Source organism: Typopeltis vanoorti, chromosome 8, assembly GCF_054136105.1.
Source record: "Typopeltis vanoorti isolate ZY-2024b chromosome 8, IOZ_Tvanoo_1.0, whole genome shotgun sequence".
Classification (NCBI taxonomy): domain Eukaryota; kingdom Metazoa; phylum Arthropoda; class Arachnida; order Uropygi; family Thelyphonidae; genus Typopeltis; species Typopeltis vanoorti.
The window spans coordinates 44,422,426-44,441,132 of NC_143556.1; the positions used below are offsets into that span (position 1 = coordinate 44,422,426).

Here is an 18,707-nt window from a genome sequence, read left to right on the forward strand (position 1 = left end):
AAACATTGATGCAATTCTCAAGCTGAAATCACTCAATGCAGGATATCTTTCCCTTGGTACCAGCCACCTAGAGAAAGGGGTCACTTTGAAGGTCATGCAACTCCAATTGAATAGTGTCATGCTGCTCTGAAATGTCGCATTTCATTGGGTTGTTAAATAATGTCAGTTGTGGCCACATGTCACTGAAGTCAGAAAATCGCTTACTGAATTGCTCCAAAAGTTGGTCTAACATTGGCACAGAAAACTTGAAGTCAATGTCATGGCTCTCCTCCATCAACTCCCTGCAGGAAGGGAAATGTACCAAGATTCCTCTCACTAGGGTGAATTTGAAAACCTTCAGTTGATTTATGAACCTATCTAGGTGTCCAACTAAATCTTAGATTGGTTGATTACGTCCCTGTAACTTCACATTGAGTTCATTCATGTGGTGTGTGATGTCTGTTAGAAAGGAGAGTAAGCTGTTAAAATGAGGATCATATAATTTTGTGATTGGTTCTTCGTTTATCTTCGCGTGTTCCTCTAAAAACTGTTTTATTTCCTTTCTCAAAGCAAAAAACCGTTTCAAACAGTACCCTCTGCTTAGCCAACGTACTTCTGTGTACAACACTAAATCGTCATATTCTGCCTCCATTTCTGTTAGAAAAGAAAGAAAGAATATAAATTGTTTCCGTCATCAGAAATAATGAATATAACTAGTATCAGAAAATCTGTGGTTGAAACTAATAACTAAATTGATAATACATATAATTTAATATAGTTTTTATCCTGCCGTGGGCCGCACAACATCACGTTACAGGCCACATGCAGCCCGCCGGCCTGCTGTTGGCCACCTGTGCTCTGAACCATACTCTAAAATTCATGTGCTACCTAAAGACATGAACATCTGTGTCCACTGTGGAATTTGAACTCACAGACTATTGATAGGAGAATTGAGATGATTTCCATTCAATCAACCAGGTTGGCAGAGAAGAACCTATTAACATTTACATTAGAAAAATTATGAAATTTATTTATTTGTTTCAAATTTATTTGTAATAAATCATTTATTTGTTTCATAATCTATAATCTATTATAGATTACCATTCTTTCTTTTTTTTTTTTTTTATTTAGCTGCTAATGAAGATGTATCTGAAATTACTGAAATGGAATTTACACCTTTCGACAATGATTCATCTGATGCGGAAATGCTTGATGTAAGCTGATTTTTTAAAAAAAACAAAAACACTTGTCTTTTTGTTTAGTTCTCAATAGTTAATGAAATTTTGAAGCCTAGAACTTCATTATCATCAAATTCCTGATATACCCTCAAGGGGTGTACAGGATATACTGTATTTTCCGGTGTATAAGACGCACTTTTTTACCTTACAAATTCATCTTAAAATTGGGATGCATCTTATATAATGAAGGTAAAGATTGTTTCCTCTTTTCAAAGTCATACGCACTCCCTTTTTATGTTCCAAGATCTTTGTAGGTGGTTAATGGTGCAATAAAATTGATGCGTGACCTTCACGTGACTTCTAGCGCGTCATTGGCTAAGAACGGGGAGTCCCTATTCAAGTTTCATAATATCTTATCCGAGTAATCAGTTACCGATGTTTATCAGTATTGAGTTGACGTGTTGAGATATTTTGTGTTAGGTTTTAGGTTTTTTCCAGAAAATTGTATTAAATTTCTTGGGTGCGGCTTATACATAGGAATGTCTTATACATCGGAAAATACGGTAATTTACATCATTATTTTTTTCTTCTTTTTTCTTTCGATATACTGTTTTCCTCCAAATCAGTTTGTTACCTGTCAAGACTCCAACTTTAATCCATCTATATCTTGGTATTCCTCTGGGTCTTTTTCCTGCCAACTGGGCAGAGAACTCTTCTTTCCTCTCCCATTCTGTTTAAGTTATCCCTTGAGATTAGCTCTGCTAACGCATTCCTGGATGCTGACAATGTCAAATTTTTTCCTAATATCCTCGTTTTTAATATGATATTGCCATTGATGCCATCTGTTCATTCCCTTAATCTTTCTCAGGACTCTCATATCTGCTGTCTCTAGTCTTTGGTCAAGTGTTTTACTTCTGACCCAGCTCTCAGATCCATAAGTTAAAATTAGTTTGAATGTATACAGCTAATTTAGTGTTTTGACTAATTTCTCTCTAAGTTTATTTTTTTTCTCTTATATTCCATATAAGTTTATTCAGTTGACTTCCTACCATATGAACTTTGTTGATTATGTTGTTTATTTCCATATTTAATTTAGCATCTTCACTAAAATCGTGCTCAAGTAGCTGAAATGTTTTACTTGTTCTGTAGGTTCTCCATTCACAATACAGTTGATATTTTCAATGCTTCTGCCTATTTTCATTGTCTTTGTCTTTTTACTGCTGACCTTCATACCATATCTATTACAACAGTTATTCAATTAAGTCAGGAAATCTTTCAGACTTGTAGACTTCTTACACTGGAATGTTTCCTTTATATTGAAGAAGGTCTAGGATTTCATCTAATATTAAAATAAATAAATAAAACTGATGTGAAGACAGTGAAATGATAGTTTGTTGGTTTACTTTTACCTCTTTTTTTTGGAATGAGCTAAATGTAAGCTTGCTGCTATGATGTAGGGTAGATGCGGAATGAATATGAAATGTGGTGAAAGTGTTAATCCAGAACATATGTTTTGAGCCCAGTTGTGAAAGGAGGCATATGACTTTTAATACTTTTAATTCACAGTCTTGCCATAAATACTGTTACAACTTCTGCATAGTCCTGTGCTGCCCACAGAACTGTGAGCCTGGTTCCTATAGTGGCACCGTGTGCAGCCAATATTTGCATTTTTATCAGTAGAGAGAGAGTTGTTTAGTTTTATGGGTTAACATGCAGTGGGGAGATTATGAGAACCATGTAGCTATAATAGCATCTCACAAGGTTGGAATGTAACCACCTGTTATTTTCAATATGCTAAAAACACTAGGGATCAGTAGGATATATGTGTATATCACACTATTAACCATTATAACAATACAGAAGATGTATCTGACTGCCAAAGAACAGATTGACCAAACTGCATTAGGATGCAAGAGCTTGTGAGGGCACACCTCCACTGTAATCCTGTGAGAATGAAAGTGATGTTGCAAGAGATGACTGTTTTGCAGAGAACAATGTCACGTATACTAACTGATGACCATGGGGAGAGCTTATCATTGTTCTACTGGACACTTTCTAATGCCAGTATTTAAGCGGCAGAGGGTGATAAAATCAAAGGCACTTCTCCAGTGGTATGCAAACACCAGACACAGAAATATTTTCTTCACAGATGAGAAGATTTTCACCATTGAAGAGTCATTTACCTGCCAAATGATTTGGTATATGCCCCAGATGGTTGCACAGCACCCTGGATTCAGAGAGGTCATCACTCCGCATCAATGATGGCTTGGTGTGGGTGGGTGGGTGGGGGTGGGGTGACATATCAGGAGACATCCAAGTTGAATTTCTGAGAGAAAAGGGTCAAAACCTCCTACGAAGTGTATCAAGACTGTGCTGGAACCTGTGGTATGGCCCCTGAACAACACCTTGTTTTACAGTAATCTACCTTCCAACAGAACTCTGTCTCCACACACACACACACACACACACAAGGGAAGACTACACAACAGTGGTTGGAGACGAATTTGCTCTACCACATATCACCATCTGATTGGTCGGAACTTGAGAGAATTCAGACAGCATTGCCAGTCTGAAGGTGCATTTGGAGCGAGCAGTAGAAGCATTTCCATTGGATGTTGTGTGTGCCGGTATCGATATGTGATCTCACACTATTCAGGCATGAAGGCAAAATGGGAACATTTTGAATATTGAGTGCTGCTATGTGCATGTTATACATTTGGTTTGTATGTGCTGAAAGCTGTAAATGATTTACTGATAGATGGGTTTATGCACTATTCAAGTTATAATAGTATTTATGGCTAGACTGGTAGTATCCAAGTTATCCCAAATTTTTTTTTATGTCTTTCTGTTGGCTGGAGAATGCATATAGAGAGGTTCTTGATATGGCAAGGAAAAGTTGGGATTGTTTGTATTGAGTAGATGGTGTTAAAGAGACAGCACAATTTGATCTGCTTTAGAAATGACCAGTTTGGTTTAGACAAGATGTTGAAAGTTTATTTTTCACTAGGTTAGACTATAATAAATTTAGTTTAATCCTTTATCCCAGTGAGAGCAAACAAAGTTTGCACCTGAAAATATCTTCAGGACTGAATATGGTGTTGTACAATCTTACCTGGGTAAGTAGTACAACACCATATTCAGTCCTGAAGATATTTTCAGGTGCAAACTTTGTTTGCTCTCACTGGGATAAAGGGTTAAACTAAATTTATTATAGTCTAACCTAGTGAAAAACAAACTTTCAACATCTTTCTCTAAATCCAGAGTAATTTAATAAAAAAAAAAAGGTGGCAAACCTTTTGGCAACTCCTATAGGTAAAGATGACCTTGCTACTGCTTCTGCCTGGTATCTCCAACCTGGGCCTGGCTCCCACTGAAGAGACCTAAATAAAGGTCGAAACTAGTCTGGGCAGTGGCCAATCCCTTAATGCATAACATTATACATATCCGCAAGGAGATGTGTTTTGCATTATGGGAGATACTGGGATAGGGTTGTTAGTAGCTTGCTCCACCTGTGCTATGAGTTGCCTGGTGTTGTACTACTTACCCAGGTAAGATAGTACAACACCATATTCAGTCCTGAAGATATTTTCAGGCACAAACTTTGCTCTCATTGGGATAAAGGATTAAACTAAATTTATTATTGGTTTAGACAAATTCACAGAGTTCCATGCCACTTTTTTTATTTCTTATGAATCGCAACATGAAAGATTGTTAACATGTTGCACATTAATATTGTTGTGGCTAAGGATTAGACATTTGAGAGTTATTTGGTCTAAAAGGGAGCTTAAAATATCTTCTTGAGATAGCAAGATGTATCGAATGGTTTCAGTCTAGGGCTAAACCTCAGAAGCCAAATATCTTGATGGGCAGGATTTTTGGCTTTTGCAGTGTGGAGCATGCAGAACTTAAGTGAAGTCCAGTTAGCCTGCAGGCAGCAACCATGCTGTCACAATGGTGGATCTATTAGTGCCCCTGGATATATTCCCAAGCCAACAGGCATTAAGCCATCAAGCTGGAAAAAAGTATATAGTGAATTAACATAGGCAGGAGTTGAGGTGTTAACATCCCTCAATGTCAAGACGAGCTTCTATGGTGAAGGGCACAATTAAGTGGTTGATGAGTTTCATTATCCTCATTGACCACCACTTTGCTTTGCTTATTTGTTGCTTTAAGTGGCCAGCAACCATGTTTGCATTCCAGAACAAAGATCGGGTTGACTTCATTTCCATTTCTTGCATGAATTAGGAGTGATATTTTCAGAGATACATCAGATCATTGAGATGTCAACATTTCTTTTTTTAACAATAAAGCATTAAAATGGTTATTCTGCAAAACTGGCCAGTAGATAGTATAGTATGGTATGCCAGACTAAATGTGATAAGAGTTTTAGGCTTCATGGTGTTAGCTGGCAAATAATCCTGCTGCTAGTGTTCTGCCAGCCCTGCCTGGAGGGAGTCAAATGAGTGGTATACTGGGGACACCACTACATCCATGAATGGGTGAAATTCTCCATGTGTCTATGCAAGGTCAAAAGATGGTAAATAATCCATTACTATCTACAGTATTCTTTGTCCCTGCTAATTTCAAGGCAATTTAAACGATAAGAAACATGAAGGGCCAAGTAAAGAGAAATAAGATTACATTCAGATAAAGGCAAACCTCTAAAATCCTAGATTGATTTCATAAATATATATGTGATCATAGTTCCAACCCCAACAGTGTTCATCTTCATCTCCATGTCCAGTCTGCAAAGCCACACTTTTCCTAATAGAAACTGTAATGTCAGCTTCATCAAGCATCATTCACCATGGTTTTTCCACTTAATCTCTCTGATTGTTTCTGTCTCAGAAGTGACATTTTTGTACATGTTTCCTCTATTATATAATGTCACTGAGATTTGAATTTTGAATCTCCTTTTTTTAATCTTCTCTGACTAAAATGCTTTCTTTGTCCCATTTTATTCATTTACTTTCTCTAAATTTGTTAGCATTACCCATCATTCTGAACTTTTTTGATTTCCTTTCTTTGAATGCTGATTTTCTACAGTCCAACTTCCCAGCAGTGAATTCATTTTCTCTGAAGGTTTTAATCTTCCCAACTTTTACTAGTTTCCCTTTTTCAGTTGAATTGATTTAATAGGTAGAGATGTTATGGCACATGCTGTTACCAGTGATCTCACACAAATTGGTTCACATGTCTATGAGATAATCTTAACCTAGCTACAAACACCCTAGATTTGTTCTCTCACAGTGATTCTCCTTAGACTTTGGATGTTTGTTTTGCAGACAATTCAAACCACAATCTAGTATTGATTTTTTTTTTTTTTTATCCTATGGAGCAATGCTTATATAGCTATCCTTATCATTGTGTTGTCTGACATTATAAGAGTGGATATATAAGCATTGCTTATATAGAAATAAATGTTTCTATTCTGATTCCACTTTAAATTCTTGTGACCTTTCTTCGCCTTGGTTTTTCAAGATGTATGCCAAGAGAAGAATTAAACATCCTGATTTGGCTTTCATCAAAATCTTTGTCTTTCTTTTTATACTAAATGTCATAGTATTTGGGAGCAAATTATCAACATATTCAAAAACAGGAAATTTGCATTGTATCATAGTGTTGGTCATGTTTTCTGCTCTTCTTTCAAAGTTATTGATTGTAACACTTGTTTTACTTCCAACTCACAATATTCCCATCATTTGTAATAAGATGGTTTTACCGCATCATTACCCCCAGGAAAAAATTAATCTCCTGGCTGCTTATTTTATTTATTTATTATTATTGTTAATTTTTTAAATTTTTACATTAACTTCTTCTTCTTCTTTATGTTGGAGCTTTAATGGACTTTTTACAGCACTCACAAAGAATTAAAATAGAATTTAATACTTCCTATATTTCGTCCTAGTCACTAGGACATCTACGGGGATTACAAAGACAATTAATGTAACATGCACACAAAACTTACAATACTAAGCCCAACCACGTGGGTGACAATAAAGTCCTATCTAGGTGGAGCGCCCTCTAAGGGCAGTTGTAGGTGGCCTGGAATGTAAGGTGGGACCTCTGGCGATGACTGTTTCCCAAATCTTCGGAAGCTTAATGCAACCGTATTTGTTAAGATTTGGTTGGTTTTTGAGAGCTGCTGCTGCTTCTAAGAAAAGTCTCTCTTTCTTGAATTTGCTGTGGTGGAGCATGGTGGTTTTTTTCCATGATACTCTGTGGGTGGTGTCCAAAACATGGTCAGCCAAGCCTGAATGGCCATAGTTGTGTTTAACGATGTACGACTTGTGTTCCTCTAGGCGGATGGATGCTGATCTGCCTGTCTGTCCAAAGTACGCAAGCTTACAGGAACAGGGTACTTTGTAAACTCCAGGCAGAGAGAGAGGAGGGAGCTGATCTTTCGTAGAACGGATAAGGGTAGCAAGTTTGCGGTAGGGCTTATATGCTGTGTGTAGGTTATACTTTTTTAGTATCTTAGCTATTTTTTCGAAGTGCCACGGATGTAGGGTATGGTGATGGCATTTTTAAATTCTTGTTGATGAGAGGGACGGGGAATGGGGGTGGAATTGATTATTTTTTTGATACTGTGTTCGCTGTAGCCATTGGAGAGGAAAGTTCTGTGTATGTGTTTAAGCTCAGTAGTGAGGGCGGTTCCACTGGAACAAAGATTGTGGGCTCTCTTGGTAAGGGTTTTAATGATGCCATATTGTTGTGAGGGGTGGTGGTGGGAGAGTTTGTGAATGTATCTGCCTGTGTGTGTGGGTTTTCTGTATACAGTGAAGGCAAGTGTATCATTAGGCAGGCGCGTGACTAAGGTGTCTAGGAAGGGTAAACAATTGTTCTTTTCCTTTTCCATAGTAAACTGGATTCTTGGATGTAGGCTATTGAGATGACCAAGGAAGGAATCTAACGTGTCTGGGCCATGAGGCCAAATAGAGAACACATCATCTACATATCTTAGCCAGATAGAAGGTTTGAGTGGGGCTGAGTCTATGGCTCGTTTTTCGAAATCTTCCATATAGAAATTGGCAAGGGGGGGTGAGAGGGGGGAGCCCATGGCGGTTCCCTCTATCTGCTTATAGATTTTGTTATTCCAAGCGAAATACCCAGAGTTGATGGCAAAGGAAAAGAGATCTAAGATGTCAGGGGGAAAAACGTTTTCTAAGAGAGGTAAAGTGTCAGTTAAGGGAATATTAGTAAACAAGGAGGAGATATCAAAGCTTACTAATATGTCTGTATTATTCAAGGTTAAATTTTCTGTGAGGGCTTTAAAGTGGGTAGAGTTTTTTATATAGGAAGCTGAATTTCCGGTGAGGGGGGACAGAGAGTTGGCCAGCTGTTTAGACAGTCTGTAACAAGGTGCATTGGTGGCATCTACTATAGGCCTGAGTGGGGAATTAGGTTTGTGGATTTTTGGTAGGCCGTATATTCGGGGGGGACGGGAGCGGAAAGGTTTAAGTTTTTTCGTGACGTCGGGGGGCCAGGAGGTTACTTTTTTAAGTAAGATTTTTAATTTCTTAACTTGCGTTTTTGTGGGGTCGTGTTCTAGCGGGATGTAGGTAGCGCGATCGCGGAGGATAATGTTCATTTTACGATTGTATTCGCTGGTATTAAGGACAACTGTGGCATTACCTTTATCCGCTCTGGTGATGATGATACTTTTTTCTTTGCTTAGTTTCTGGAGAGCCAGGCGTTGGGAATAAGATAAGTTACTTTTTGGAGGCGACGAGTGAACGAGGATGTTGGCTACGTCGAGTCTGATGTTGTTGGCTACTTCCGACGGTAAGCGACCGATCCCCCGTTCGACGTTAACCATAACATCGAGCACCGGCACTTCTCTCGGGGCGACGGCAAAATTACGGCCGAGGCAAAGGGTGCTGACGGCATCATCGTTGAGCCTTTTGGACGAGAGGTTTATTACTGTCTGGAGTGGTTGAATTTGTGGTTGTGGTTTGTCTTTAACCAGGCTGTTGTATTTCTTGACGTGTTTGTTTTTTATTTTCTGAAATTCTCTCTGTGCGGAAGTTTCCGAAATGTCAGAGAGAATCGACCAGAGTTCAGGGTTAAGAACAGTGGAGAGCTCCGCTTGTAAGGAGCCAATGGCGGCGTTCGTCACTGCGAGGGCGGCACGAGAAGAGGCGATTTGCTCGCTTAGTAATGCTAAGCTGGCACGTTTGTATATCCGGAGTGCTTTTTTGGAATGGAAATTTATCTTCATTTTAACACATTTCGGTATCACTCTTGTGTCCCGACATCTTTTTAAAACAGTCATCGTAAACAGTCATCGCCAGAGGTCCCACCTTACATTCCAGGCCACCTACAACTGCCCTTAGAGGGCGCTCCACCTAGATAGGACTTTATTGTCACCCACGTGGTTGGGCTTAGTATTGTAAGTTTTGTGTGCATGTTACATTAATTGTCTTTGTAATCCCCGTAGATGTCCTAGTGACTAGGACGAAATATAGGAAGTATTAAATTCTATTTTAATTCTTTGTGAGTGCTGTAAAAAGTCCATTAAACCTCCAACATAATGTCCTCACAGCACTTAAGCCTCTACACAAGAATTCTTCTTCTTCTGCAGCTTCTCCCACTTAAGTGGGGTCACTGTTGATGATGAGTCTCCTCCACATCCTCCTGTCTTGGGCTGTTACCACATCCAAGTTCTTCATCCTCAAGTCCTCTTCTACCAGCTCCCTCCATCTCTTCTTTGGCCACCCATGCTTCCTCCTTCCTTGCACATCCATCTGCATGACCCTTCTTCCCACATATTCGTCCTCCCTCCTCATCACATGACCAAACCATCTCATCCTTGCCTCCTGTATCTTCTCTCCTAAGTTCGTAACTTTCACTGTTCCCCTTACATAGTCATTTCTCAGACAATCCCTTCTGGTCACACCGCACATCCACCTAAGCATTCTCATCTCTGCTACTTCCATCCTGCTGATGTTATTTTTCCTCAGGGCCACAGTTTCTATAGCATACGTCATAGCTGGCCTCACTACTGTTCTATAGATTTTGCCTTTCAGATTGATCGGCACCCTCTTATCACATAACATTCCAGCCATCTCCCTCCAGTTCCTCCAACCCGCTTGTATCCTGCATCCCACTTCCTTCTCAGCTCCTCCATCTTCCACTGTTGAACCTAAATATCTAAAGTCCCTCACCTTCCTGATAACATTTCCTTCCAGCTCCAGATCTGTCTCCTGGCTGCCGCCTACTGTGCAACACATATACTCTGGTCTTACTTCTGCTCAGTCTCATACCTCTCTCTCTTCCAGTACTTTTCTCCATCTTTCCAGTTTAGTTTCCGCTTCTTCTCTTGAATCTGCACACAGCAAGATGTCATCTGCATACAACATTGTCCAAGCGCATCTTCTCTCTCCTTCTCTGTCACCACCTCCATCACAATGTTAAACAGAAACGGACTTGATGCTGACCCTTGATGCAAGCCAACTGTTACTTGAAAACTTTCTGTCTGTCCCAGACAGGTTCGAACACTTGTCTTCACATTTCTGTACATCTCCTGCACCAACCTGACATATTTCTCCGGAACCTTCTTCTCCCTCAAACACCTCCAGACTTCTTGCCTTGGCACTCTGTCATATGCTTTCTCCAGATCAATAAATGATGTAGTTCCCTTTGTTTCTCTCGATACTTTTCCCTCATCTGCCGTAACCCAAAGATAGCACCTGTTGTTGATCTACCAGGCATGAAGCCAAATTGTTCCTTTGCAATCTCCACCTCCTTCCTCAATCTTCCATCAAGAACCCTTTCTAGGATTTTCATTGTGTATGACATCAACTTTATTCCTCTGTAATTTTTACAGTTTTGTGCATCCCTTTACCCTTGTAGATGGGGACAAGAGTACTCTCCCTCCATTCCTCAGGTATATTTTCCTGTTGGCAAACTTTCATGAACAGGTCCCACAGCAGGTCAATTCCCCCCTTCCCCCAGTGCCTTCCATGCCTCCACTGGAATCCTGCAATTAACATTAACATGCTTAGAAAATGTCCTGCAATTCCAATCAGGGATCAGAAGAATCTTGTCCAAACTGGATATAAAAAAAAAACACTTGATCCTGATGGGATTTCTCAGATTCTCTTTAAAGTTTGTGCTCTAATATCACTTTTTTTATTTTGTCATATTCACTGGTATCTGTACTGTAGCTTGTAAATTAGTCCACATTCAGCCCACTCCTAAGAATAAAAAAGTACCATTCAATTTCTCTTCATCTCTTTCTGAAGTAACAGAGAAAATTATTAACAGTCAAATTATGCACCATCTGGGTTGGAAGAGGCCTCTCAACTAATAAACACTGTAGTCACTAGTATGGATTCTACCAGCATTAGTCAGTGGGATATTATTTTTGGACAAATGCCATGGAAAAGTTTGGGGAAAATTTTGGTGGTTGCTCTTGATAATCTCTTAAGATATTCATTTGGGTTTGGCACAAAGACCTATTAAGTAAGTTCACTGTCTTCTAACTTCTACAAGCATTAATTTGATGGTGAATTCATCCTTTAATTTTGGAACTAATGCTGGAATTTCACAAAGCTTTTTAACTAATTTCTTTTGTATATCAGTAGCCTTCTTCACTTGACTGTAGATCCTGTATACAGTTTAATGACAGTCTGCTGCACTCTTTCTGATTTGACAAATCTTTCACTATGGTAATCATCAAAAACTACCAGAATGTTAACTTCTACCATCCTACATCGTGATCTCTGAACTATTTTTCTGTGGGGATACTGATAATCTTGTTAATTTCCTCGCTAATAAAATTCAAATGCAAACTTTCTTGGAATAAGCACATTACAAATATGACTTAGTCACTTATATGAAAGCTGCTTCATTACAGAACACAAGAAATCCAACCGTTTCATTTTGGAGTTTCTCTTGAAGATAACAGTAAAATGTTGTTTATTTGTCATTTGGTTTAAAGCACACTACAGCAGCAGTTTTCGTGGTTTCGGAAATACGGTATGGTACAAAAAAAAAAAAAAAAACAGCACTGAACTTCGATACCCATTTCAGTACACACGCTATTAGATATACCATTCAACTGCATACACATTAATGGAGTCTGTGTCGTTACATTTAGCTATAGCAATGGTGTTGATGTTAGAAGAAAAGATGTTTATTGTTCAGCATTACTTTTGTTCATACGGAGTTGGTAGAGCAAATGGCTCAATCCTACGACATGTTTGTGAGCAGTTCGTTCGTTATTTCTGTGAGCATGCCCCAAGCAATAATGTCATCATTGCCTTAATTGAGAGATTCCGATGTGCCAGAAGTGTTCTGATGCAATGCAAAGGGCATTTGAGGAGACTACGAACTGTTAACAAATGAGAATTATGGGCATGTGGTGGAGCAAGTGTTACCGTCTCCGAAATGCGATCACTGCGAACAGCAGTAAAACGTGGGATACTGAGGTGGTAACTACACAAAATCCTTAAGGAACTGGGTGCCTTTTCGTATGTCATTCAGACTGGAGCAACCTGTCACACATTATATGGTTGTAGAGCTTATTTATCAGGACACTTCCCCAGCAGGCTCATTTTGAGGTTCACAAAATTCTCATACCCCTTCACATTCTGATCTCTCATTATTTGATACCATTGTTTGGAGTATGTTGAAGGAATGAGTATGAGAATATCATGTAATTTTGTCTAGCAGATGTCCTAACCCCTTGTTCTCTGAGATGACAGAGAATCTTTGTATGTACTATGAAAACTGTCTTGAAAGACACGGTGCCCATTTCGAGCATGTAATTACCATTGTTAATGCTTTATTCGACAAGATTCCTCTTATAGTTGTGGATGTACATATCATTATGTGTAAACATATATTTCTTTGTTAATAAATCCATTTACTCCATAAGATATATCCTTGTAGTTATTAAGTACTTTTTTTTTTTCTCCATGTTACACTTCGTGAGATTATTTGCAGCATAACCATACCACAGATATTAGCAATGGTTAACCTAAGTAGGCAACCTTGAAATTTCATCTTCACTTTCTGCATTGATCTCTTTACTTATTTTTGGCCATCCAAGAATCTTTCTTTTACTTATGTATGTTTTTGAAGTGTTTAAACATATTAAAATTCTTAAACGTAAAGCATGTTTCCTTTGAAACTGATGTCGAATACTTGTTACCAAATTTATTTAGTTTTATTTATTATTTATTAATAACAAATGCTCTTTCTTTCTCTGTATATCCTTTCAATCTTTTTCACAACTTCTTCCACACCACTCTTCTAATTCCTCACCATCTCCTTGTATTGTTTGCTTGTTCATCTATTTTTGCTGTTCATCTTCATTATCTCCATCATTTATACCTAACTTTTCTATTGCTGCTCCTTTTCTGCACTTGTATATTCATAGCAATCTCACTCTCAGTAAACAAAATAAGAAATGATTATCAGTGGTTCTAGAAGCTGTTTTTCATAATCTTTCTTGTATGCTAAGATCATTATTATGATAGTTGAACTTAAAGCTGTTGTTGGCACATGTAGACATAATTTTTTTTTTGCCTAATTTTGCCAACTCAGTCAGCATCAGCGATGCGATCTGGTTTGAAAGACTTGGATTTAAATCCAATAGGTGAAGAACTTTTATAAGGATTTCTCAGTTGAGAGTGACTTACCTACTCTCCTGTGGAATCAGCAGCATTTCTTCTTCCAGAAAAAAACTGAAGTTTTTCCAGCAAAACAGGCAGAAAGGCCTAGAACATGCTCAGATAGCAGATAATCTGACTTCATGGTCTTAGTTACTCCAACCATAGTTCCAAAATAGAAACAAACAAACAAAGTCAAAACAAATAAACTTCTCATTTCAAGTTATTTTGTCATAAATATGCAATTGTAACAAGGGGTAGGGGAAAACTTTCATCAAGCAGTTTGAACCTTGAAATAGATTAACAATGAAAATTAATGGATGTACTCATTCCATCACATAAACATTATATGTAACACTTCTAAATATTTATATCTACTAGATGGGGAAATTCTTTAGTATTGAATTTTTGATTATCAAGATTTCCATTGTTTTTGCTAGAACTTTTGTGGAGTCTGAGAAAAATTTATCCTTACTTTTGTAAAAATCCCTTTTGAAACACGAGTGTTTGAAATGATTTTTCATCTTTATGATACATCAACCTGTCTTTGAATTATGCTCTACATGTGTATAAAGGGTTCATTCTATCTCCTTTTTCCTTCAAATATTCTATTTCCTTCAAAATGGATAACATTTTGAAGGAAAGTTGCATAAGGCCTGATATCAAAATTGGTGATTTTCAAATCAGCACTTTACTTTATGAAGATGATGTTATAGTCTTAAATAATCCAGTACAAGTCTACAGGATTCCTTAACTAAATTGGATAACTGCTGTTATAAATTTACTATGAAAATCAGCAATAAAAAGAAGTAGAACAATTAAAACATTTCAGCAATTTTCAGTGAAGATGCAAATTAAATATGGAAATAGACAATAGAATAAGCAAACTGGTATGCTTGGGATTCAACTGAATAAATATATATGGTATAACCATATAATTTATGTATTTGGTACTCGAGTCAATTTTTTTTGAGAAATTTGTATAAATTCTTGTCTCTGATCAATATAGTATATAGATCAGAGACAAGAGATTACTGATATAAGAGCTCTAAGAAAAATTAGGGGCGTATAAACAGATGGCATCAATGGGAGAATCATATTAAAAATGAAGATAGGAAGAATTGATACTGGCAGCATTCTGGAATGTGTGAATAGAAGCTATATCAGATGGTATGTCATGTAAACAGAATGGAGAGGAAAGGTTAGCAAAACAGGTGTTTAACACTAGGATGACAGGAAAAACACACAGACGAAGGCTATGAGCTAGTTGGATTGATGTAGTTAAAAGTGGCCTGGAAGACCGAAATATAAGTCCTGACAGATTATTGATTAATTTGGAGGAAAATAGTTGATAAGAAGTGATAATGTAAGCTTTCATAAATTAAAGCTACCAAGAAATTATATACTTGGTTTAATCCTTTATCCAAGTGTAAGCAAAGAAAGTTTTCGCCTGAAGTATTTTCAGGACTGGGGCAACTCATATATAGAAGTTAATGACTTCACATCACTTGTTGCCTTAGCATAGCATTATACATGTCTGCAAGGATACGTGCTTTGCATTATGGGATTCTAAGGCAAGTGATGTGAAGTCATTATCTTCTATATAAGAGTTTCCCCATTCCTGAAAATACTTAAGGTGTAAACTTTGTTTGCTTACACTTGGATAAAGGATTAAACCAAGTATATAATTTCTTGGTATCTTTAATTTATAGTATAACCAAGTGAAAAAAAACTTCCAGCAGTTATCTCTAATCCAGAGTATTTTAATAATAAGATGTTGACACTTTTTGCTGTTTTAAGGATACTTGTGACATAAGACTGAATGATAAATGCGCATAAACACGAGAAAGATATTTAATTAACCAGATATTTCAGTCTGGAAATAGCAGACCATTCTCAGTGGTATTACAAGAACAGTTATAAAAAATACAAGCTAGAATATTAACAATAGATCGTTTAAAATAGAACAAGCCACGTGATGTTATATCACTAAGTATGAAACGGAATATTTTGAAGTAGAGACATGAATTTAAAAAAAATACAAAAAACAAAAATTAATGAGTAATCTTGATTAGACTTTCCCAGATTTTTGATATAGATATACAGTCATTACGATTCAGGTTGGGACGATGGAGCAAGGTCTCCATGCTTTCTGTGAACAAATGTTCAAACCAATAACGGGATCTATATAAGAGGCGAGTCCTGGACCAAAGGATGTTGTGGTCACTTTCAATCCCGTGCTGAGCCAATCCAGACTTTCCAGGTTTGTTGTGAAGAATGGAGGGTTGATGATCTCGGATTCTTTTTTCAAGAGAACGTCCAGTCTGTCCAAAATAGGATAGATCACAGTTGCACGGAATTTGATAAACTCCAGGAAGAGATAAAGTTGAGCGTTTGTCTTTAGGAGAAAGAAAATGAGAAGACAATTTGTTAATAGGCGAATAAGTAGCTGTTAAATCATATTTCTTTAAAATTCTTGCGATAGGTTCTGAAATACCGGAGATATAAGGAATTGGCACTCGACATATTGAAACTTTGTTGTTTTGTGGAGGATTATAAGAATTGAGAAGATGTTGAGTACTTTTTTCAGAAAAGCCGTTGAGTTTCATGTGTTGTTGGATAGTAGAAAGTTCTTTCTGTAGATAATCAAAGGTAGAACAATTAGTTTTTGCTCTTCTGATGAGGCATTTTATAATTCCTGTTTTTTGACATGGATGATGTGCTGATTCTTTAAGAATATAACGACCTGTGAACATTGGTTTCCTGTATACTGTAGATATAAGAATATTTGAAGGTGACCGGATGAAGAGAACGTCTAAAAAAGATAACTGGTTGTTTTCTTCTATTTCCATAGTAAACTTTATATGATGATGCAAGGAATTGATACTGTTTAAAAACGAAGGTAAAGAGTTTTTGCTATGTGGCCAAATAGTAAAGATGTCATCTATATATCTTACCCAAAAGGATGGTTGAGGGAAAATAGAACAAGTTGAACAATCCAGACTTTTCAGGTTTGTTGTGAAGAATGGAGGATTGATGTTCTTGGATTCTTTTTTCAAGAGAATGTCCAGTCTGTCCAAAATAGGATAGATCACAGTTGCACGGAATTTGATAAATTCTAGGAAGAGATAAAGTTGAGCGTTTGTCTTTAGGAGAAGGAAAATGAGAAGACAATTTGTTAATAGGTGAATAAGTAGCTGTTAAATCATATTTCTTTAAAATTCTTGCGATAGGTTCTGAAATACCGGAAAGGTATTTCAGAACCTATCGCAAGACCTCCACAGAAAATGCGGAGGCCTTGCTCCATCGTCCCAACCTGAATCGTAATGACTGTATACCTATATCAAAAATCTGGGAAAGTCTAATCAAGATTACCCATTAATTTTTTTTTAATTATGTCTCTACTTCAAAATATTTTGTTTCATGCTTAGTGATATAACATCACGCAGCTTGTTCTATTTTAAATGATCTATTGTTAATATTGTAGCTTGTATTTTTTATAACTGTTCTTGTAATACCACTGAGGATGGTCTGCTATTTCCAGACTGAAATATCTGGTTTCCAATGATCCCACATTGTTAATTAAACAATGTGGGATCTAATATCCCCTTAATTTAAATAATATATCTTTCTTGTGTTATGTGCATTTATCATTCGTTGACACTTTTTGGCATCAGCATCTTATGTTGACACCAAAAGATGTCAACATCTTATTGACACCTTTTGGCTATTCGTATATGAAAATATGACTTTTGCATTATTTCAACATTAGTATCACCTGAGACTCTGACTCCCACTGATGAGACCTCAATAAAGGTTGAAACTGGTCTGGGCAGTGACCCTTCCCATAATGCATAGCATTATACATGTCCACAAGGAGATGTGCTTTGCAGTAGTGCACTCAGGATTTAATCTAAGGGGGGGGGGCAGTTGAGTAGATGATTTGAGATTACACACTACGCATCGCATACAACCGATGACTGAGCATCTGCCATGATTGCTAATTCATAAGTAGTATAGACATAGAAGACAAGATGCAACATAAATAAAAAAAATGCATTATAATTAAGAAAAGATTTTTGGAAAATTTTGTAGTGTTTTTTCCCCCCCATTGTGAGGTGCAAGGGTGCACAACTGGTGCTTTACATTATGGGATACTAAGGCAAGTGATGTGAAGTCATCAGCTTGTATGTACGAGTTAACCCAGTCCTGAAAATACTTCAGGTACAAGCTTTGTTTGCTTATACTTGGATAAAGGATTAAACCAAGTATATAATTTCTTGGTATTTTTAATTTATAGTATAACCAAGTGGAAAAATTTCCAGTAAACTTTTCATGTTGCACTGCTGTAGTATTCTATATGTCCCTTGAGAATAGTACATATGAAGAATAATTTGATGATGATTATGGTGCTAAATTCAGAAATCTTTTAATGTAAATTTTCTATTTATCAAAGAGAATATTCTTTGATTTTTAAGGTTTAAAGAGTGTTACAAATTAAAACTGCAATCACTGTAAACATTTTTGATTTATAATTTCTGACCTTTTTTTTTTTTAATAGAATTCTATTTTGTTAAATGGTACATGTTAAAATATCCTTAAAATTGTTGGCATGAATTGTATGTTGCTTTGGTAATCTATGTAAATTTTAACTGGCAGTCATAGTTTATTATTTTAAGCTATTCAGAAGTATACTAAATAATGACCTGACATTTACATATATTAAAAAAGAGAAGTAATAATGTTTGACATGTATTTTAAATTATTTTTATTTCCATAGTTATCAAGAGATTTATCAAGTTTGGAAGTTCTTAATGAATCTATGCAACTTGATGATTCATTGAGTAAAACCAAGGTAAGAAACTATTTAATATTCTATAATCATGAAATACTTCTTGGTTGTGGAATATTCAGTTAAATGAGCATAGTT

At 36.9% G+C, this 18,707-nt stretch overlaps 1 protein-coding gene across 3 annotated transcripts in view; it reads left to right on the forward strand.

Moving 5' to 3' along the window:
* The window catches only part of Swt1 (Swt1 RNA endoribonuclease), a 368,135-nt gene that overhangs the window by 74,825 nt on the left and 274,603 nt on the right, over nucleotides 1–18,707 (forward strand). For all 3 annotated transcript variants that reach the window (XM_090396646.1, XM_090396647.1, XM_090396648.1), the window contains 2 exons: nucleotides 1,111–1,193; nucleotides 18,558–18,632. In XM_090396646.1, coding sequence (XP_090252772.1) covers nucleotides 1,111–1,193; nucleotides 18,558–18,632 — 158 coding nt within the window. The remainder of the gene's footprint in view (nucleotides 1–1,110; nucleotides 1,194–18,557; nucleotides 18,633–18,707) is intronic.